The 24,009-nt window shown below is 42.7% G+C and overlaps 2 protein-coding genes, 1 long non-coding RNA gene and 1 pseudogene across 3 annotated transcripts; 1 reads left to right on the plus strand and 3 right to left on the minus strand.

Moving 5' to 3' along the window:
- Window positions 1–211: 211 nt before the first annotated feature.
- On the plus strand, window positions 212–6,993 carry LOC127905964 (reduced folate transporter-like). The gene is made up of 6 exons (XM_052499731.1): window positions 212–318; window positions 1,379–2,036; window positions 4,444–5,245; window positions 6,148–6,340; window positions 6,519–6,660; window positions 6,775–6,993. The coding sequence occupies exons 2-6, from the start codon at window positions 1,764–1,766 to the stop codon at window positions 6,976–6,978; spliced, it is 1,614 nt and encodes a 537-aa protein (XP_052355691.1). The 5' UTR covers window positions 212–318; window positions 1,379–1,763; the 3' UTR covers window positions 6,979–6,993.
- A 7,555-nt stretch (window positions 6,994–14,548) lies between these two features.
- On the minus strand, window positions 14,549–20,864 carry LOC127916603 (collagen alpha-1(XVIII) chain-like; annotated as a pseudogene).
- Window positions 20,865–20,995: 131 nt separating this feature from the next.
- LOC127916743 (uncharacterized) lies at window positions 20,996–21,603 on the minus strand. The gene is made up of 3 exons (XR_008095791.1): window positions 21,565–21,603; window positions 21,157–21,216; window positions 20,996–21,062 (listed from the first exon to the last, which is right to left on the minus strand). It is a non-coding gene; the product is annotated as an uncharacterized LOC127916743 (long non-coding RNA).
- A 96-nt stretch (window positions 21,604–21,699) lies between these two features.
- On the minus strand, window positions 21,700–23,989 carry LOC127916604 (collagen alpha-1(XVIII) chain-like). The gene is made up of 6 exons (XM_052498908.1): window positions 23,058–23,989; window positions 22,807–22,878; window positions 22,691–22,717; window positions 22,493–22,591; window positions 22,338–22,373; window positions 21,700–21,906 (listed from the first exon to the last, which is right to left on the minus strand). The coding sequence occupies exons 1-6, from the start codon at window positions 23,334–23,336 to the stop codon at window positions 21,700–21,702; spliced, it is 720 nt and encodes a 239-aa protein (XP_052354868.1). The 5' UTR covers window positions 23,337–23,989.
- Between the last annotated feature and the right edge of the window lie 20 nt (window positions 23,990–24,009).

Below are 24,009 nucleotides of genomic sequence, written 5' to 3' on the forward strand. Positions count from 1 at the left end.
TGCTCAGTAGAATGCTCTATGTTTTGTGTAGGGTGTTTGTCTTTATTCATTAAATGTTCATGTGATATTATGTCCTAATATATTGGAATACAGTATGTAGCCTATTTGCCATTGATATTGAAACTAGTGAGTGTTGAGTGTTATACTAATGTTAATTGATTAAATACATATTAAGGTGCATTTAGGAGTATCTCCGTTCAATCATCTGAAACTACAGCCCCCATAGTTCCTTGCAAAATCTCACAGACTCAGTTGCTCTGAAATGCATTAAACTGGACAACAGCGCGCATACGAGTTCAGTCGGGGAAGAATTTAGAGGTAGGTTTTACCTACTTTCCTCGTCAATGTATAAAGTTGTATGTACATTGTTTAAAACTCAATTATGTGTGTCAACTTCAGCTAGCTAACAAGTTCACCAATGTTCCCTGCAAAAATATAATATTAACTCGCATGATGTAGCTAATATTAGCTAGATAATGTCAGCTACTGTAGACAGTTAACGTTAGCTAAATTGTCTAGGCTAGTTGATGGTAGCTGTAGCGAGCTCTCTGACATTGTTCACTAGCAAAGGGTTTATCAAAATAAGCTCAGCTACCTCTTCCAGACAAGCTTAGCTACCTTTAACTAACGTTAGGTATTCCAGACTGGAATCTGGTTAGCTAACGTAACTAGTTAGCTAACATTGAATATGGATCGTGCCAGCCGTGCGTGCAGAACTTGCACCCCTGTTTTAGTGAATACTTTTAAAAGTAACTATGTCTGGTCTCGCATGCATTGCAATTACGTGCATTGCAATTACAAAGCTATTTAACTATGGTAAACTGAAATGCAATAGCTGGTCAAGAGGTAGACGTTACAAAAGTCGTTCGTTGTGAATCTATTTTTGGAGTGTGTCAACCCCAAGTTAGTAAATCAGTCCAACAGAGAACAACAAAATTATAATACACTGACTGCACCCAAATAATACTCGTGACCTGACAGCTCAGATCTGTTTGGGTTGTTGTGTACCATGGTTATAATACGTGTGATTTGATGTCCCTGGAAAGGGGCGGCAGCGTAGCCTAGTGGTTAGAGCGTTGGACTAGTAAGCCTAGTGGTTAGAGCGTTGGACTAGTAACCGGAAGGTTGCAAGTTCAAATCCCCGAGCTGACAAGGTGACAAAATCTGTCGTTCTGCCCCTGAACAGGCAGTTAACCCACTGGGCCATCATTGAAAATAAGAATTTGTTCTTAACTGACTTGCCTGGTTAAATAAAGGTAAAATAAAAAACAGCTTTGTACATAGGGAGTTAGGTTAAGCACCATCCCACAAATTAATTAAGAATATAGCATAAAACAAACTTTGAATGACTATTTGCAAACATTCTTGTATTTTTCAGGTTCGCAATGACCAATCATTGTTAATCCATGGAATGGAGCAAAGGTTGACATTATCTCATGCGCAGCACGTTGTGCATGTGGACATGCTGTGAATTATTGGTATGAAAATAGCTGCAGGTAGGACTTTACCGCCATGTTCGTCATTGTGAAAGGTTTCCCTCTCACCCCCTCTGTAATGTGTAACACTGGATCCTCTGTGGAAGGGAATAGTTCTAACAGGAATCTCTACTTGCTTAGAACATCTGAATTGGTGGTTTAGGCCATACTCTCTGGTTTCTATGAAAATTCCTATAGCAAGCCTCTTCACTATAGCAATACCACTTAGTCATTTGATACAGTCAGAGGTAGACTTGGGACTCCAGTGTCCACTGTCAGGCCTCTACCATGGTGAACAAAGACGCTATGGTGAGTGGGGACAGGGCTGTGGAGGAAGAGGCTGAACTTGACCTGAAGGAGACCTCCCCTGGAGAGCCTGACCCTGAGATGGCTCTTCCCACACCTGAGGACCCCTCAGACGGCCAGACCAAGACCGCACGGACCTGGGAGTTGTCGGTGGTGTTCCTGTGTTTCTATGGGTTTATGGTGCAGCTGAAGCCTGGGGAGCCCTTTATAACACCAAACCTGCTCAGCATGGAGAAGAACTTCACCAGGGAACAGGTCAGTGATGCAGTCATCCCCCTATAACAGATTGGAATGTTGGTGTGGTGTGTTTTGCATGAGTGTGTAGTGTGTGTGCAACTATTCGTGTGTCTGTCTTAAGTTAACCACCGTTTTTAAGGGTGGGTAGATGTGTAGGAGTTAGGGCTGCACGATGAGGGCAAATAATCGAGTTGAGAAATGTTTTTTCTTACCAAATGTTGCGATTTGATGTTAAAGATCAAAATACTAGGGTGAACTGTTGGAATCCTAGAAATGGATTAACTTATATTACAAAGTAGGGCTGGGAATTGCCAGGGACCTCACAATACAATATTATCACTAGCAGAATAGCATGCGAACTTACAGTGAATCTAACAGCAAGGAGGAGGAACTGCACCGCTTGGGGGGAAGCAGCCGCAAGAGGAGAAAAAATGGTGGAAACTATTAAAAACGCCCATTACACGTTTCAAAATATTGCATGCAATATGGATCTCTTGTGATATGGATATTGCACGTCAATATTTTGATTAAGATGTGAATTAAATCATTTTGGAGCACTATTTTTATTTTTTTATTTTTTTTATTTAACCTTTATTTAACCAGGTAGGCTAGTTGAGAACAAGTTCTCATTTGCAACTGCGACCTGGCCAAGATAAAGCATAGCAGTGTGAACAGACAACACAGAGTTACACATGGAGTAAACAATTAGCAAGTCAATAACACAGTAGAAAAAAATGGGCAGTCTATATACAATGTGTGCAAAAGGCATGAGGAGGTAGGCGAATAATACAATTTTGCAGATTAACACTGGAGTGATAAATGATCAGATGGGCATGTACAGGTAGAGATATTGGTGTGCAAAAGAGCAGAAAAGTAAATAAATAAAAACAGTATAAAAACAGTATGGGAATGAGGTAGGCGAAAAAGGGTGAGCTATTTACCTATAGACTATGTACAACTGCAGCGATCGGTTAGCTGCTCGGATAGCTGATGTTTGAAGTTGGTGAGGGAGATAAAATTCTCCAACTTCAAAGATTTTGCAATATAGTTCCAGTCACAGGCTGCAGAGTACTGGAACGAATATGGATCTCAAATGAGGTGTTGGCTTTAGGGATGATCAGTGAGATACACCTGCTGGAGCGCTTGCTATGGATGGGTGTTGCCATCGTGACCAGTGAACTGAGATAAGGCGGAGCTTTACCTAGCATGGACTTGTAAATGACCTGGAGCCAGTGGGTCTGGCGACGAATATGTAGTGAGGGCCAGCCGACTAGAGCATACAAGTCGCAGTGGTGGGTAGTATAAGGTGCTTTAGTGACAAAACGGATGGCACTGTGATAGACTGCATCCAGTTTGCTGAGTAGAGTGTTGGAAGCCATTTTGTAGATGACATCGCCGAAGTCGAGGATCGGTAGGATAGTCAGTTTTACTAGGGTAAGCTTGGCAGCGTGAGTGAAGGAGGCTTTGTTGCGGAATAGAAAGCCGACTCTGGATTTGATTTAGTAGGAAGGATCGAGAAACTTATCTTCACTCTTGCTTAGTAAACAAATATTTTGTTAGTCGTGTCAACTATTGCTATCGGTCTTCTACTGAGTATAAAAATATATATTTTTGTTATTGTACCTTTATTTAACTGACTTGCCTAGTTAAATAAAGGTTAAATGTAAAACATAAAATGATATATATATTTAAAGGCCAGGGCATGTCAGTTCAACCCGAGGCCCAATTGATTTTGAGGGATATGAAAGACAATGTCCTGCGCTGGAGGCTATAGCCTTGTATGACAAGTAGAAGGACAACCCTGATATAAGCTATATCAGCTGACACGTGTTCCATCTGAATTTATACTAGGAGCTTGAACTACAACCGCTCAATCCTAAAATAATTGAACCAGTGTTCCTTAGTCATGGAACCCACTGGACTGTAATAAGGCTATCACAGTGTGAGTGCAGTAACCCCTCCTCAGTATGGTCAAAGTTCACATTCCTACAAATTAGGGCAGTCTCTTTTTCTGATTGGTTACTGTAGGCTTGTCTGGCTCAGTATAAACTAATGAACCTAATGGCCTGAAGTCTGCAGACTCATTGGAAGGTGTCCTTGCCTACAATGTAGCATTAGTTCAAATGAATGGGAGCAGTGAAGGTTTTTGCTCCCCTCATTTCCTGTAGACGGGGATTAACGTTGTTGCATTGGCAAAAGGTGTCAGCACAGCGACAAGGTTATTCTGAACACCATATGAGGCATGTGCATTTGTCAGTGTTCGAGGACTCACAGGAAACTAGCCTAAATATGCAATTTGAGAACACCTGCCGGCACATTTATAGAGCCTTCAGCTGCAACTTTTACAAGGAGAATTGGATTCCACGGAGTCCTCTGTCTCTTCTATGTGGTCTCCCCTCTTATACCCGCCATTCTCTTCCTCCAGGTGACCAATGAGATCAACCCGATCCTGTCCTACTCCTACATGGCGGTGCTGGTGCCAGTCTTCCTCCTGACAGACGTCCTGCGTTACAAGCCCGTCCTGGTCCTCTCAAGCCTCAGCCACGTGGCCATCTGGCTCCTCCTCCTCCTGGGTTCCTCCCTCTTAGAGATGCAGTTCATGGAGTTCTTCTACGGCATCACCATGGCAGCACGCGTGGCTTACTCCTCCTATATATTCTCCCTGGTCACCCCAGAGCTCTACCAACGTGTGGCCAGCTACTCGCGCTCTTGCATCCTCATGGGGGTGTTTGCCAGCTCGGTGCTGGGCCAGGTGCTGATATCCGTGGGCAGGCTCTCCTTCGCCGTGCTCAGTGCTGTCTCCTTGGCCTTGGTGTCCTTCGGCCTGGTGCTCTCCTGCTGCCTGCCCTGGCCCAAGAGGTCCCTGTTCTTCAACAGGGCCCACCATGCTGCCCAGAGGAACCTCCAGGAGCAGGCTGCCGCCCAGTCGGAGCTGGCCAGGATGAAGCAGGGCGAAGCGGGCTTGGGTTCAGGTGACACACCCTCCCTGGCCCCTCTCAGCTCTGGTTCCTCCTGGAGGGACTCTGTGTTTATTCAGATGCTGAAGGAGCTGAGGAACGTGCCGCGGAGACCCAGCCTGAGACTGTGGAGCCTGTGGTGGGTGTTCAACTCCGCTGGCTACTACCTGGTGCTGTTGTACATCCATGTCCTGTGGGACAAGGTGTACCCCGCCACGGAGAACAAACACGTCTACAACGGAGGGGTGGAGGCTGTCTCCACACTACTGGGTGAGGGATCCATTTCCCTAGGTTTTAGTCTGGGTACAAAGGCCCTCCAAAGCCAGGTATACAAGTGTTTTAATGACCAATGTGTAGCATTCACCTGGGTCTTTACTGTCTGACAGGGTTGGAGCCTGTGTTCTCCAAGTCAATGATTCCTACAAAATATTAACACCCCTACAGCAGTTGGCAGAGGTAGTAGTGAGAGCACCATGGTAACATGCTTCAAGGTACATATTTTCTCAGTCAATTGAGTTGTCTTAGACCAGGGTTTCCCCATCTCCAGTTCTCCAGTACCCCCAACACACGTTGTTGTAGCCCCAGGCTAACTCGCCTGATTCAATAGTTGACAAGTAGAATCAGGTGTGCTTGTCTGGGGCCACAACAAAAATGCGCACTGTTGGGGGGACTGGAGTTGGGAAACACTGTTTTAGACTGACCCCTCTCCAATTATTTAATTATGACTGAAATTACATGACCTTAACAGCTGACAAGGACAGGAGACATACAAAGCCCATCAATCTAGGAAGAGGAATTCCCATGAAGCAGAATGTGGTGAGACAACAGAAGACTAACCAGTCACTTTCTGTTGAAAGGTGGTGGAAGATGACAATGTTTTAGATGTTGATCACACAGGGAGATGACGCCAGACAATGTGCTGCTCCCCATAGTCATTTAGTATAATTATTTTATTGATGCCTAATAATAACATAAAGGCTTACTGAACCAGCAATCCCCTCTGTTTGCCTTGATATGATAATGTCAAACTGTGACCCTGAGTCACACACACACACACACACACACACAGCATTTATTAAATGAAGTTCCCCCAAGCCTTAATCACCTACTCAGTCATTAATTTAGACAGCTTATCTTCTTCGACTAACTCCACCTCGTTAACTCTGTCCCAGGTGCGATCACGTCGTTTGCAGCGGGCTTCGTGAAGATCCGCTGGAACGTGTGGTCTGAGCTGGTGATCGGCGTCATCACGGCTCTACAGGCTGGCCTGCTGCTCCTCATGGGGACCACCAGCAACATCTGGGTCTGCTATGTGGCCTACTCCCTCTTCAAGGGTTTCTACCAGTTCCTCGTGCCCATCGCCATGTACGTTTCTTTAGGTCTACTTTTATTTAAAGTCGTTGTATACGTATAATGGGATTTGGGGGATTTTCATGTTCAGACGTGTGCAGTGCATGAATGCATTGTCAAATAGAACTGTCACGTCTTTCTTACTATAGGCTGTACATTTAATCTGCCGACTATCCTGTTGTGGTGTTTGTAGTTTCCAGATCGCCTCCTCGCTCACCAAGGAGCTGTGTGCCCTGGTGTTTGGGGTCAACACTTTCCTGGCGACCGTTCTGAAGACCATCATCACCCTCATCGTCTCTGACAAGAAGGGTCTGGGACTAGACGTGCACTCCCAGGTCAGTCACACACACTCTGATTACAACCACGCTCAGACAACTTCCTGCAAGATGACGTCACCCATATGGGAACACCATATGTTTTCTAATGAGTGCTGTTCTGTTCTCCAATAGTTCCTGGTCTACTTCTTCTACTTTGCCTTGCTGACGGTTATCTACCTGGGCTGTGCTGCCTGGGTCATCATTCGCCACTACAGGAACCAATCGGCAGGAGGTGGAGGGGACACAGACCAGGCCACGCCCACTGAGCTATGTTCCGTACCATCAAACCCCTCAGAGACGGAACCTCTGTCCAATGGGAACAACGTGAAGGCCTGAAAGGGATATTCTGGTATATTCTGGCATGTTGGCAGAGTCAGATTCAGAGTCAGATGCAGTTTGAAGAATTTTTAATCTGCGTTAGCCAAATTGCTAACTTCCGTTAGCATAATGACTGGAAGTCTATCGGAACAGCTAGCATGCAAGTTGTCCCTGTAGACTTCCTGTCATTGCGCTAGCTAACGCTAGTTGTCATTGGCTCGCGAAACTACCTCTAACTTCCTTCATACTGGATGCAGAGACATAAAAATGGTATCCATGAGTTCATCTGACTGTGTGGAAGTTGATAAAGGGTCTCCTTGCCAAAATCCTTAACTATCCCTTGAACATTGTGTCATCTTTACATCAACACCTAAACCCCTACACTGACTTTGAGTGGTCCCAAACGGTCTGGGAATCTCTGCTACGGTTTCCACACGACTGCACAAGGACAGATGAGACTTAGAGGTGAGTCGAGACCTCATGACACTTCGTTGGATGTGTTGGGGGAGTGTAGTTTACCAGTATTAGTGAACAGTCACTGTTCTCAGCCCTTAGTGCCTTATCTGTTATATCCAACGTGTATTCAGTTCACCAAAAGGATGTTATTATGGAATACATTATTTTTTTTTTAAGAAATACAGGCAGGGCCCACCTACATTACTACAAGATAATAAAAAGCTCACTCGATCGAGCCTAATGGTCTTGTAAGCAGCGGTGGAAAAAGTACCAACTTGTCATACTTGATTAAAAGTAAAGATGCCTTCATAGAAATGACTCAAGTAAAAGTCTAAAAGTATTTGGTTTTAAATAAACTTAAGTATAAAAAAGTAAGAGTATAAATTATTTCAAATGACTTATTAAGCAAACCAGATGGCACAATTGCATTTTTTCTTCATCAGTAGCCAGGGGGACACTCCAACACTGAGACATCATTTGTGTTTAGTGAGTCCGCCAGATCAGAGGCAGTAGGGATGACCAGGGTTGTTCTCTTGATAAGTGTGTGAATTGGACCACTTTTCTGTCCTGCTAAGGATTCAAAATATAGCAAGTAATTTTGGGTGTCAGGGAAAATGTATGGAGTAAAATGTACATTATTTTCTTTAGGAATGTAGTGATGTAAAATTTGTCAAAAATATAAATAGTAAAGTACAGATACTTCTTAAGTAGTACTTAAGTATTTTTAAGTACTTTACACCACTGCTTGTAAGTAGCAATACATGACCTTGTATGTGGTACAAATCACATTGTGGGAGCACCTCTAAGAGAATGAATTAGGCTGTTTGGGAAGGTTTGCATCCTAAGAAACCTGCCTCAACATTGTTTTCGAAGTACAATAGACCAGCATATAGCTACTGTAGTAGGTACATTTAAGGAATTTTCTTTTTCGGCTTTAGACCAATCCCTACTTCTCACTCAAACAGTGTTTTGTTTTTAATAGTCAGAGTTTGGGCCTAGTTGTCAGCCTAATGTTCTCAGAGAGACTGTTGACATGTACTATGTAGTGGCTGCTTTTCTCTTCTCATCCCAGAAACATCCCAAATGGTGTTATCCACGGGGGGGATGTTCAGAGTTTTCCAAATACAGGGTAATCATATGTTCCCTGATGTTAAAGCATGTTTGTTTTCGTAACTCTGACTGAGAAAATAATCATCTCAATTAGAGGGGACCAATAGGAAATTATCTACAGAAACAGTCCAACTAATTCTACTGGACTACTTCTTCTACTGATGGAACAGTAGCCTGTTATATTCAGCAAATGATTCACTGTTTTTCGATCATTAGGAATTCTCGACAATTGCTGCAATTGTATTGATTAGCGAAAACCATATTTTTGAATCTGTGTGTCTATTGTTAGATGTACAGAAGTCCTCCAGTGAGAGAGGTGTGCCCCACAGGATCATGATTACTATGTGATCACATTAGCATTACTTTAGATTAAGTAGACACGTGACAGGATGCATTTTTGGGCTGCAGAATCTTCCTGAAGATTTTCTTTGAAAAGTGTAAAAATATTTTCTAAATGAAGCCCTTTGTGTGTATGTTCACTACACTCCCATTGTCTTAGGTTTAATCAGCGATTGCTTGTGAACAAAGCAGATGCCAATTGTTTTAGGGCCTTCAAACTAACCATGTCAGTGGATTTTTTTTTTATTTCACCTTTATTTAACCAGGTAGGCCAGTTGAGAACAAGTTATGCTTGCTGCCAGTGAGTAATTCAATGCACCTTGTGTCAGGAAGTGTTTTAGCCCATTTTTATAGTTTTGCTTACAGGGTGGGGTAAGTTGAGCCATTTTTTACATTCAGCATCACTAGGAGATCTATTGTATTTTTCTAACAAATATCTATATATTTAAGGATGTTGTGTATCCCTGGCCAAATTCATGTAAACTTTACAGTTTTGAAAACATAGGTTGTCTGGGGGAAATAAGTGGTCTCTTGGCACAATTTACTGCCTTGGGTAAATTGAGCCACGGAATAGGTCAAGTTAAGCCGCATAGAAATGTCTACTGAATGAATATTACCAATACCTTTTAAAAATATCTATCTATCTTTATTTCCCGAACACAATTGCTTTTTCTTTTTAATAATTTTAAGCACCTTTTTAACACAGGCTCCTAACAAACACTTTGTACTTCATATATATATATATATTTTTAACATTGGCCAGGCCCTGTTACCTCATATCCCAGCAATAATGCCTTGCATTATGCCTGGGATGAAAACACTTCAATTGGTTCAACTTTTACCCCAAGGCAAACATTTAGATTATATTAGCACACACACATACAATAAAGCACTTTCATGCTGATGTATAGAATAATCTTAAAATGATATACTTTGCTTTAGATACAAGCATCATGAAATCTCTATAACATAAATTAATTTGACTTGGTGAAAATCTTATTTTATTTTTTATATATATTTTTTTACTTAACTTTTTCCAAATGGTTTCTTCCTTCAGACTCCATGAAATGATGACCTCTTCCTAGATATTTGTTCAAATTATAACATTTTGTGTATAGTTTCCTAGAAACAAGGGTGGCTCAATTTACCTCTTTGGCTCAACCTACCCCACTCTCCCCTATTTTTGTTGAAATGTTTTCATGCAGATTTGTATTTTCTCCCCAGCAGTGCTAATCATATGTTCATTGTCATCTTTTCTAATAGGAAGCCCACATGAATGTGAATGTGTAAACTGGAATATAGTTGTTATGAACTACTGCGAATGAGTTTTGAGGATTTAGCAATGAGCTGGCAGACCTTAATTCTGCATGTTATTTTCCAGAATTTTCGAATGAGCTATTTTGTATTGTTTAAATGCAGGGGTTCTCAAACGTTTTTGCTTCGTGACCCACCAATTGAGCTGTGTTTTGAGTCTCCACCCACCATAAGGGTTGAGTGGTAAAAAAACAAACGTACACAGACCAAAGCATAAATACAAAATATGATCTTGGCAGCGGACACTATTTTGCCGTTTCAAAGCTAATCCCCTGCATTTCCACATCCTGCCATGGAGCTGAAATAAAAAAATTGCAATTTTAAAAACAATTTCCTGCAATTCTATGCATTTTGCCATGGAGCTGAAATTTTGTTTGCTTTTAAGCAAATTTCATGCAATTCTATGCATTATGACATGGCTGTTTTTTTTATGCACCAACATAACATCAGTGGAGGCCTGATTGTCTAGCTTTTATTTTGTTGATTGTAAATTCTCAGATTATAGGCTATTATTGAAAATATATAGGTCCGTTCTCTTTTCTGCATACCATCCCACAGTTTGGGAACTACTGTTTTAATGGAACAATTTATTTATCTGTGCATAAGAGTGAAATTGGGTTTTCTTAAATGTTTGTCACAGGAAATAAATGCAAAATGAATTTGAAAAATGTAAATATCTTTTAGACCTATGTTTATTCTTTGGAATCTGACAACTCTGGGAACTCATATCTGGTGTACCCTTTACATTCTAAATGTGTTTATACCATACTTAAAGTACGCCCATAAATGCAGATTACTCCTAACCAATTGTTTTTATTGAAGTTGCCTTTAGTTTAATTTAATTGCTGTGCATAGGAAGTGGTTTGCTGAATTCCCCTCCCCTTGAGTAATCTTAGGACCATCTTACTACAAAACTGATAAATCATGTCAGAATATAGACTATAGTAGTTTGAGTGCCTATTAATTACATGTAGGGTGGATAAAAGATGTGTGTGTGAACAATACAAGCATATAACTTGAACTATTGCACTATTCTCTAATTGATTTAAAAGGTCATATCTCAAGGTAGGTTTCAGCCCATAGTGATGAGGTTGTAGAGTATACAATGATTTTTACATGGTCATATGGCCTCATAAACAAAGGTATGAGATTAATTGCACCTTATGGTCTATATGCCGTGCAGTATACTAGCCAACGAGTTCAGTATAGGATAAGATTTGTAACGTTAACTGTCAGAATTGTTCATGTTTATTATTGTCACACTGACTTCAATCAATGCCGAAAATACACTTTGGGTGAATGACTGTGAACCTATTTTGTTGCTGTAAAAAAACAGACTTATGTCAACATTTTATTTTTGATTTACAAATAAATCAGTTTGGAAAAACAATGTAGCATTTGTTTGTTTTTTAATAAACGTTGATGACATTGAGAGAGATGGCACAGTACATGTCACCTCAGGAAACTCCTCACCAGGGTCATACACCGGTTCATTCAGTGAGCTGCAATGCTTTGGTCTTTGGATTAAAAGCCTTATTTAATTTCCATCACAGTGCTTAGACATGAAAAACACTTAAGAGCACTTTTGAGGATTTTGAAAACGCAAAAGGACATTGCAAAACAAAAACATAGTAGTTAGATTTTTGATACAAAAATGTCATGATTCTTGGCCCAGACTCATCTCTTCCTCTGTCATTACATAGATCCATGGAGTACATTACTGAAAAGTGTGAATGTTAAAACTACTTAACAAAATGTACATTACTGAAAAGCGCAAAATAAATACTCCTTTTGTTATCAAAACATTTGAAATATCCTGTTCCCTTTTGATGTCCGCTAGAAAAATAAAACCATCCAACATTTACGGCAATGTTATAGATAGTGCTTCAAAAACTGGTTATATGTACTGATTACAACAAAATGTAAAGTGAATAAAAATTACAACATTGGATAATAAACATTTAATGTACAATACTGCAACAATTAGCTTGTTGGACTCAGAATAGAATGTGTCCTGTTTAATATGTAGGTGTGGTTTGATTCTAGGGCAAACTGTTAAAAGGCTATAGACTTTCTACAGTGCAGGTATTATGCTTTTGAGGGCAAGACCACAAAAAATAAATGTACATTGTGATAGTCTGCTATCTAACCCCAATGAACATGGCTTTCTGAAGTGGACAGTGAAAGGAGAAGTGGAATGAATACAAACTCTACTGAAAACCACAGTGTTGAGGTGTTTACAGAACACAGATTTAGACGTATGTGCAGGGGGTCGGGGTGGGCTGTTTAGTCAGCTGCGATCAGTGTAAAAGGGGGTGGCTTGGAGGGTGGTCCATCTCTTAGCCTGGTTGTCGCTGTTCTTGATCAACCCCATATTATGGATATATGGTCCTATTTGGCCAGCTGGACTGAGTGTATTGGAGAAGGGGAATGTAGCTGTTATATACAAAGCACCATTGTGTGTGTGTGTGTGTGTGTGTGTGTGTGTGTGTGTGTGTATCAGTGGAGGCTCCTCAGAGGAGGAAGGGGGGGACTATCTTCGGTGAAATTTCATACAAATGTAAACATTAGAAACATTCAAGTTATACATTATGGTAAAACTATACTAAATATATTCATATGTCCCCAAATAATTGATTAAAATACACTGTTTTGCAAGGGTCTACAGTAACTTCAAAAGCACTGTCTGGGGTAGCACCATGGTGTAGCCGGAGGACAGCTAGCTTCCATCCTCCTCTGACTTCAATACAAAACCTAGGAGGCTTGTAGGCCTCACCCCCTTCCATAGACATACATGGTAATTATGACCACCTCCAGAGGAAGTCCTCCAACCGATCAAAGCTTTTAGGATCAGAGAACAAAGTGTGTTGTATTGGGATTGTGCCACAGAGCATTATGGAGATTCTGTGTTGAGAAGCTTGGTGACATTGTCGGATAGAGATTAAGAGTGAACAGTGATAGTTGAGCATTTTTGGTATTTTATTCAATTCAAATTTGTTTTTTTCAAATGACAGAAGAGGTATGTAAATTGTTTTCTTGGTTTTAAAACTTAATTTTTGTGTCCAGCTAGCAACTGATTGAACTTTTTTAAAGTTGGCCTCGTTAACTTCAGTAGCTAGCTATCTACCAGCGTGAAGTGTGCGGTTTGTGGACTTTGTTGAAGAACCCTTTCATTCTCTGGGGTACACGGAAAAGGGAGGGTCGACCACTGCCTGAGATCAGTTTCATGAAGAAAGATGAAAAGGTGAGGGCGTTCAAATACCAACTGGTATCAAAAGTAAAGCTGGTAACAGGGAACCTTTCATCAAGCTGCCTGTATTGCTGGCCATGCCTGCTTTAGGGAAAGTCTGAGCCTTGGTCAAAAGGTGGGTACAGTGACCTGAAGAACATCGATCGTTCAGCTAAACGGCAAAACAAAAGCAGGGAGAATATAAATGCCGACATTCAAGCTTCTGGGAATAAGCTGCATCGATAGAGGACATGACGAGAGGGGAAATTCCCGCCAACAAGGGCAACTACAAAGGAGCTTGCAGAGGTAATTAATTGCACGTTAGAATGCTTTACTTGTTGAACATATCGACCTTTCGACTTGTTTTTCTAGGATGACGAAAACAATTCAGAATGATTTGATAGCTTCATCGCATCATCCATAAATATTTCGATTAAAGAGAGAGGTTGACACAGCACATTTTTTCGCGTGCACTCAAGTAAGCTTTCCTCTTTCCACCGGTATTTATTGAGCAAAGAACACAATCAAGACAAAAACTCATGACAAATGTTGCAGCAGCCTAGGCACACCTAAACGCTAGAAATCGGACATGTTGTATGGGATGAAAACAGACTATATTTCAGTCTGATCAACCTTTTTTTTACAACTAATTAATCAGTGGCATACTTTATAGGGTCCAGAGTTTCCAGTTAGGTTACCATATAAGCAAAACGCCAGGCTCCAGGGGTAAAAATTACCCCACGCTCTGGGACCTATGGTGCCACCAGTCTGCTATTGTCAGTTATGGTCAGGTATTTGGATGATCAGGGCTTTAATCAGGAACGTTTCTTGGGCTACTTTGATGTGTGAAGTGGGCAGATGCAACATAGTCTGTGTTTGACTTAATGAATTTTGAGATGTCGGAGTGTAACTTCATAGAGAAACTTGTTGTCCAAACCTATGACTGCAGCTGTAATGGAATGTATCTGCTATTTGTATTTCCAGGGAAGTCCCCTCCTTGTTCCCTGATTAAGAGGTGATGATCACTCCACCACCATTGTCAACTATCTCCTGACATGAACTGAATCCATGTCTCATGTTCCCACTCATCCACTGGCACATTGAATGTTTCCTCTCCAGACTCAGCTCTGTAAGTCCCCTATCAATGTTCTCTCATTACTGTATGTAGAGTCAATCACAAACACAATCACATTATTACACATCAATGATTTTGCTCTTTGCTTAGACTAACTCATTCTGAGCTCTTTTGTCTAACTGTGTAGTGTGTTGTGTTATTGTTTGTCTTTCTAGGCAAATCCTGTCCTGCACTGGTCAAGCCTCTGAACACCTCAACTCATGCCTCATACCCTCATTCAATCACTGCTGTGGTCCCTTTCCAACACTGTAAGCAGCCCTCATTCCCATTCCCCATAATAGTGTACTATAAATGTCTTTATTAAATGCTTTAGGTTAAAATAATTAGTCATTGACGATTTTTGAAACACACTTTGTTGTCCCTGTGCGTTCCACACCAATACCCTGGGTCTACCATCCTCCTATTTATTTAAGTCACCAGCCTCCACTGGTAGGTACATTTTGTTAGGCCTCCTGGATTGGCTGATGTGTTTGTGTGTTTTTCATTGGGCTTATCTCTTGATCTGGCTGTAGTGTGTGTGTGCGTTTGGTCGGTCAGTCCTATCTCTTGATCTGGCTGTAGTGTGTGTGTGCGTTTGGTCGGTCAGTCTTATCTCTTGATCTGGCTGTAGTGTGTGTGTGCGTTTGGTCGGTCAGTCCTATCTCTTGAACTGTCCGATGTAGCTGTTCTCGATGCAGAGCACGGCGTAGGAGCTGTGACAGCTGCTGGTTCTCTGTTGGAGGAGCTGGCCCCCCTGTAGAGAGGAGGCCATGCCTGTCAGCACACGCTCCCCTATACGCCAAGTCTCACAGTAGTTATCCACCTGGCCGTGCCCCCTGCTGGTCGAACCGTGCCATATCATCTTGTCTGGCCTGGGTGAGGAGAGGGAGTAAGGGAGAGAGAACGAGATGAAGGGATGAATCATCATATTTTTGCTTCCATTCACTTTCTCAGCTGTTAACTTGACATAACTTATCAATGCCTCCTTATGGGTGTTGTAAAAGAGAGGTTTTGATATTTTGTGTATAGTGAGTGATATGTAGAAGTGTAGTTTATCACCATGTGCCGTCTGTGAAAATGTCTTTGCCATCGAAGGAGTAGATGGGTACGTTGTCCTTCACTCTGCCCTCTGAGTCACTGAAGATGGCCTCCCAACTGTCAAACAGGACCTCATCCTATAGAGGGGACAGACAAATGGTTTGGGACGGTTGCTGCCAATTACTTAAATTATATGGAATGATACTGGGATTCTGAATGAAGCTGAAAATGCATCTCAGTCTTAGCCGACTGTACCTTTAGGTTGACGATGGGCATGCGGTCTCTGTCTGACTTGCGGACGATGCTGTAAAGGTCCTGGAGCTTGGAGGAGAGGAAAGCCCGGAAGGTTCCCTTCAGCCCAATGGCCCGAGCCTGGTTGAAACACAGGAAGTCTGCCCCTCTGATACCCCGCATGTTACCCCCTGGGGGCGTTCAGGGCGACCAGGTGAATCTGCAGAAGGAAAGAAGAAGAAAAGTCTTTAAAAACGTGCTTCCCATCACATCCACAATCAGAAGTATTTCAGCAGTGGCATGTTTTAGGTTACATTTATGACATTTAAATCACTGGCTACTCACGCTTGGGCCTGACGTGTGTTGGTGGCTGGGGGTCTCAGGGGGTCTGGGTCTGCGTTGTGGGGTTACAGGGTAGCGGGTGTCTGTGTAAACTGGGTTCTGTGGGACAGGGGCTGGCTGGGGCTGGACAGGGTCAGGGTTGTGCTGTCGGTCTGTATAACTGGGGTACCGTGGATCAGTGTGTGAGGGGTATCTGGGGTCTGAATGTGAGGGGTAACGTGGATCTGGCTGAGCTGGGTAGCGTGGATCTGGCTGAGCTGGGTAGCGTGGATCTGGCTGGGCTGGGTAGCGTGGATCTGGCTGGGCTGGATAGCGTGGATCTGGCTGGGCTGGATAGCGTGGATCTGGCTGGGCTGGATAGCGTGGATCTGGCTGGGCTGGGTAGCGTGGATCAGGCTGGGCTGGATAGCGTGGATCAGGCTGGGCTGGGTAGCGTGGATCCGGGTGAGTCGGGTAACGTGGGTCAGGGGTGAACAGGGTGTTGTCCTCAGGCTGTGGCTGGTGGGGGGTCAGCTGTCTGGGGGTTGCTCTGTGGCCGTGTTAGAGGGATGGTCTGGCTGGTAGTAGACCACTGGAGGAGGGTCACTGCTGCTACCTCATTACCCTTCAGATGGATACAGGCAGAGAAATCATGTCAATAAGATTCACTAATGTGATTAATAACTTCATTAAGTGATTCCTTCACTGTCACAATAGTTTGTCAGCATTTCTCAAGTGCACATTTCCAACGACTTACCTGGGCAGGGGTAAAGCTATGTGGTCCAAGCTGAAAGGTAAAACTTCCAAGTTAATCATGTAAACATTAACAAAGGATGAAGGTGTTGTATTTTATAAATATAGTGGCTTGCATCCATTACACCGGTAAACACTGCACCTGGATTTGCCGGAAGCCATCTCGTACTCTGATGTAAAAGTCTGTTTGGTCGACCAGATACACCAACGTCCCCTCTGCCTGTCGTCTGGCTGTGGCTGTCATCGTGTCATATGACCTCAGCACCATCACCTGTTCAAACGTGGACGACAAGGAGCTAAATGATGCCACATCCTGGAAGTGGTGTATATATCATCACAGTGAGGCCCTGTCCAGAAACAGGCCCTAACCTCCTAGACCCTACACTAGGAATGGAGGGGTTAACAGACTCACCCCAGAGGAGTGTCCATCAGTTCCAGGTGGGCCAGGAGGGCCCGGAGGTCCAGGGATGCTGATGGCTGAGATGTAAAAGATCACATTCATTGAAGCTGTTAACCAAGGAGCTACTGTACTTCATGTCACCAGAAAGTTGTGTTCCTGCCTATGTACTTTATGTATGAGTGTGTGTGCGAGAGAGTACGCCTCACTCTGTGTTGGCCTGTAGGCTCCAGGTGAGGAGGATGATCCTGAAGGTCCGGGGGCCCCGGTGGGCCTGGGTTCCCTTGCCTGCCTTCGTACTCTCTTCCTGGGTTACCTGGAGGGCCCTGGGGCCCTGAAGGACCGATGATGGACTCTCCTTTGGCCCCTGGAGATCGATAGATCTTGCTCATTAAAACTTTCTAATTAAATTCCATTGTACATGTCTTTTGATGCAAGGCACTGATTAAACGTGGAGAATGCAGTAAAATAAAATGGCTGTTGTTCAGTGGTTATTCTTACCGGAAGTCCTGGAGGTCCAGGTTGACCACCCTGTCCACCGTAACCGCCACCATAATATCCTCCGGCTGGCTCGCCCTTCTCCCCCTTCATCCCCGAGTCTCCTCTCTCTCCCTTCATCTCCCTCTGCAGGGACACGCACACACACACACACACACACGTCATTTGACCTCACGTCAAACACATACAGATGCATGGCGGGTTGTGAGTGTAGAGCTCCTTTGTCGTTACGTCACTTACCTTGAAGGTGTAGATGTCAAAGTTGGACGTGAGACCTAGAGTGGAGACGATAGAACGTGAGTTCAATCAGCTCAATCTCGTGTGTTAGTACACCTAAGGCCAGCGGAGGTAAATAACTAGCTGGTCTTACTGTACCTGGTACCCCGGGTATTCCTGGTACTCCACGATCACCTTTGTCTCCTTTGGAGTCTGATGGGTGGAGGAAAAAGGCCAACATGTAAGCCAACACATGACATCGTTTTACATGTAATGTTCTATGTCATGGTGTGGGACTGGCCAATGAGAATAAGTTGATTTACCAGGATATAACCGTGATACATCATCCCTCTGAGTGTGAAACAGAACAAAGGAGAGAAGAGTTACACTACTGTACCTTGAAAGAGACCCTATCAAACCTGACTGACTACAGCATATAACTCACAACACCAACGTCTGGGAAAGATACAATACTGGATCAGACATCTACTCACATTGAACCTGTCCAGAGGTACTGCTGGCCCGGGGTCCGGGTGGGCCAGGTGGTCCTGGAGGACCCTAAAAACATGGATCAATCTGGGTTAAACTGATGCCCTGTCTGGGTCATGACGGTCTAATCATACCACTGCTTTTATGAATGATTTGACATGCTGACCTCTGGTTGCATCTAACAGTCTTTCATGTATGAATCCCATCAATCACCAACCAGCGGTGTCATACTTACTCCATATCCTCCAGTCCCTCCTGCTGAATCCCCCCTCTCTCCTTTGACACCATTCAACCCAGGACGGCCCTGTAACCAACACACTGGTTCACATTCAGCAGCAGTCCATCACCATGTTAATACTGAATGGGAAATAGCACACTTGGATTCTTTCTAAGTCACACTTCAGTGCCATTTAGCAAACACTCTTATTCAAAGCGACTTTGTCATGTGTGCATATATTTGTACATATGGGTGGTCCTGGGAATCAAACTCACTGTCTTGGCATTGCAAGCGCCATGCTCTACCAACTGAGCTACAGAGCACCACCACTTGGCTAATAGGTGAACAGAGATACTTACCGGTCTACCTGGCATGCCTATATCTCCCTTTAGACCAGCTGGACCATAGGGACCCTATAGAGACAGAGAACAATATAAATCCACCAGCTGGACCCTATAGAGACAGAGAACAATATAAATCTACCAGCTGGACCCTATAGAGACAGAGAACAATATAAATCTACCAGCTGGACCCTATAGAGACAGAGAACAATATAAATCTACCAGCTGGACCCTATAGAGACAGAGCACAATATAAATCTACCAGCTGGACCCTATAGAGACAGAGAAGAATATAAATCTACCAGCTGGACCCTATAGATACAGAACAATATAAATCTACCAGCTGGACCCTATAGATACAGAACAATATAAATCTACCAGCTGGACCCTATAGAGACAGAACAATATAAATCTACCAGCTGGACCCTATAGAGACAGAACAATATAAATCTACCAGCTGGACCCTATAGAGACAGAACAATATAAATCTACCAGCTGGACCCTATAGATACAGAACAATATAAATCTACCAGCTGGACCCTATAGATACAGAACAATATAAATCTACCAGCTGGACCCTATAGATACAGAACAATATAAATCTACCAGCTGGACCCTATAGATACAGAACAATATAAATCTACCAGCTGGAACCTATAGAGACAGAACAATATAAATCTACCAGCTGGACCTATAGAGACAGAACAATATACATTTACCAGCTGGACCCTATAGAGACAGAACAATATAAATCTATCAGATGGACCCTATAGAGACAGAACAATATACATTTACCAGCTGGACCTATAGATACAGAACAATATAAATCTATCAGATGGACCCTATAGTAACAGAACAATATACATTTACCAGCTGGACCTATAGAGACAGAACAATATAGATCTATCAGATGGACCCTATAGAGACAGAACAATATAAATCTACCAGCTGGACCTATATAGAGACAGAACAATATAAATCTACCAGCTGGACCTTATAGATACAGAACAATATAAATCTACCAGCTGGACCTATAGAGACAGAACAATATATTTACCAGCTGGACCTATAGAGACAGAACAATATAAATCTATCAGATGGACCCTATAGTAACAGAACAATATACATTTACCAGCTGGACCCTATAGAGACAGAACAATATAAATCTATCAGATGGACCCTATAGAGACAGAACAATATAAATCTATCAGATGGACCCTATAGTAACAGAACAATATACATTTACCAGCTGGACCTATAGAGACAGAACAATATAAATCTATCAGATGGACCCTATAGAGACAGAACAATATAAATCTACCAGCTGGACCCTATAGATACAGAACAATATAAATCTACCAGCTGGACCCTATAGAGACAGAACAATATACATTTACCAGCTGGACCCTATAGAGACAGAACAATATAAATCTATCAGATGGACCCTATAGAGACAGAACAATATACATTTACCAGCTGGACCCTATAGATACAGAACAATATAAATCTATCAGATGGACCCTATAGTAACAGAACAATATACATTTACCAGCTGGACCCTATAGAGACAGAACAATATAAATCTATCAGATGGACCCTATATTAACAGAACAATATACATTTACCAGCTGGACCTTATAGAGACAGAACAATATAAATCTACCAGCTGGACCCTATAGAGACAGAACAATATAAATCTACCAGCTGGACCCTACAGAAACAGAGAGCTATATACAGTACATCCATGGTTATCGATGGCTAATCAGAAACAAAGCATGTCACTGTTAAAGGAGAGTACTTACAGGAGGTCCCTCAGGTCCCGGGAGTCCCTTCTCTCCTGCACACAGAGGTGAAAGGGTATCAACATTTTATGTTGCATGGCACATATAAAAGAGATGGACAAGCATAATAACATACAGTATTTCTACCAACTATAAATCTCAGGTGTGGTTTTTTTTCACCGGTTGAGACCTCAGCCCTCCCAGGTACAGGGGTCTTCCATCAGGCCCCATGATAATACCAGGTTCTCCTTTCTCCCCCTGGACAGGACACAGGGTGGAGACATGTCAATACTTCATGCAATTTTCCCTGTACTGTACAGAAAACAAGATATGAATTAAGTTATTACCAGACCTTAGCTGCGTATCCTGGCTGTCCAGGCTCTCCTGTATCTCCCTTTGGTCCCATAGGCCCCTACAGAAGAAGTTGTGATCAGTATAAATAACAACCTTGTGTGTGTATGTTTTTAAAAGAGAGTTCCATTAACATGTTTTAGACAGTTTTCAACATACAACTAGTAGGCCGTACAACATTGCTTTTTGAAATATTAGGGAGCACTATTAAGGTGTTTCAACTGAAATATATATAAAATAAAAAAATCCATTAACATGTTATACAATCGTTTTTGCTGCAATCTCCACTATACATCTAGATCAACACTGTCCGTTTGGTGTGTTTCAACTGTGATACATCTTTAGAAACAGTCAAGGTAAGTGTCTCCACCCACTGTGGGTTCATTGGCAGTGTGATACTGATACATACTGGGAATCCTGCCCGGCCGGGAAGACCTGGTCCTCCCTGGAGAAAAGGAAATAAGGGTTAGAGTGACTATAAAACATAAGACATTATAAAACTGCATGTAGAGTAACATAGTGACTTGTCTGCTGAGTCAAATTCTCACCTCATGATTCCCAAGAACTCCATCAAACTACGAGACAGAGACAGGTAGGTCAGTTGTGTCACTGAAACATCACTATGATCCAGAGCAGACAAGACGTACAGTACACAGCCACACTCACGCTGCTTACAGGGTCTGGTAGATCTGTCCCGGTGGACGAGGGGGCTCCCGGAGGTCAGGAGCCCCCTTCCACGTCCTGGCTCACCCTACAACACCACACACACACACACAACAGCATGAGAGCCATGGGACACGCAATAGATGACTTACGCTACCGTTCAAAAGTTTGGGGTCACTTAGAAAAGTCTTTGTTTTTGAAAGAAAAGCAAATGTTTTGTCCATTTTAAAATAACATCAAATTGATTAGAAATACAGTGTAGACATTGTTAATGTTGTAAATGACTGTTGTAGCTGGAAACGGCGTACAGAGAGAGGCCCATTATCAGCAACCATCACTCTTGTGTTCCAATGGCACGTTGTGTTAGCTAATCCAAGTGTATCATTTTAAAAGACGCATTGATCATTAGAAAACCCTTTTGCAATTATGTTAGCACAGCTGAAAACGGTTCTGATTAAAGAAGCAAGAAAAGAAAAAAATCAACCACCAAAATATGGTAATTGGGAGTAGGTAACTCACCCTTTCTCCTCTGTCTCCCCTCTCCCCTTTGTCTCCCTGTGTATACACAAGAAACAAAACAGAATAGGTTAGTGCACTTTGTGTGGGTTACTCTAAAGCCTAAGTAACGTTCTAATAGAGTCTGGGGAGGTGGCTGAGGGATAAGAATCTTCTACCAATTGTCCTGGGAATCCGTCCATCCCTGGTGTTCCATCCCGTCCTCTTGCTCCCTCGCTCCCCTTCTCTCCCGAAAGCCCAGGCAAACCAGATCTTCCCTGTATGATGACAGGAATACAGTAAGCATTGCTATATAACAAAGATATGGCCTCCAATCAAACTTAGCAATATATTCAAAGGGATTTCCTGGTTCTTACTGGAAGGCCTGCGATTCCGGGCGGACCCTGAAAAACAATGGATATGTGACTATGTCTTAGTTGACGTGATCGTAAAGGCAATCCAAATTATGAGTGAATGGCAATGTATAGATCACCTGTGGTCCTGGAATCCCTATCACTCCAGCAACACCATTGACCCCCGTCACTCCGGAACCCTCCCCGTCACCCTACACAGAGAGGACACAGATACAGTTCAAAAAAGACAATTCCACAAAAATATATGTAGTCAAATATACAGTATGTAGTCAATTTGGTAACAATTTGAATGAAGAGAGCTGTGGGGTGGGAGGTTAAGCTGTAGTTGATGTAGTCTGGGTGGGTGGCAGGAGTTGTGTACAGTACTCACATAACGCACAGGGTAGGACTGTCCGGGGGGTCCGGGTGGTCCTGGAGTCCCAATCGGTCCCATGGGCCCAGGAAGCCCAGCCAAGCCCCCCTGCCCTGTCTGACCAGGCACTCCAGGGTCACCCTGAGAACCCTGGTGGTTAGGAGCGAAGAGGTGAGAGACAGAGAGAGATTGTAAAGATGTGTGTGTAAAAATCAGCAGTCCATTTACATGTAGACATAATTGACACAGCATGCTAACAGACAAATAAAGAAGCATTCCACAAAATTGGAAACACATTTAAGCTGAATTATTACTATAACAAGCAATGTAAATCAATATTGAAAATAATAAAAAACAATTATAAAAACCAATGACTGCATATAGTTTAGTTCCAATATTAAACATCCAGACTGATGGTAAAATATCTTAAGCAACGACATGCTATTTAAGATGTTATGTCAGAAGACAAACAAGCAAATGTTCCATTTGTCCTATAATGAAACACTGGGAATTAGAGTTTTTCTCAGTGAGTTGATTCCCCCATGTGATGAATGCAGCCGAAACCAAGGAACCAATAGTATGCAGATGAAAACAAGGAACCAATAGCAGGGGACCCAGTAGTACCTGTGACCCATCACCTTCACTAAAGATACTGGTCAAAAAGTTGCAGAAGGCAGACAAAGAGTTTTGCTAGAGGGAGACAAGCATAAGCATAAAATCCTCACACCCCCACCAACATCATGTTTAGACTATTGATCTCTAGGAGAAGTTCCACCACCAACATAATGTTTAGACTATCAATCTCTAGGAGAGGTCCCACCACCAACATAATGTTTAGACTATTGATCTCTAGGAGAAGTCCCACACCAACATAATGTTTAGACTATTGATCTCTAGGAGAGGTCCCACCACCAACATCATGTTTAGACTATTGATCTCTAGGAGAAGTCCCACCACCAACATCATGTTT

This window comes from Oncorhynchus keta, chromosome 37 (assembly GCF_023373465.1).
Source record: "Oncorhynchus keta strain PuntledgeMale-10-30-2019 chromosome 37, Oket_V2, whole genome shotgun sequence".
Lineage (NCBI taxonomy): Eukaryota > Metazoa > Chordata > Actinopteri > Salmoniformes > Salmonidae > Oncorhynchus > Oncorhynchus keta.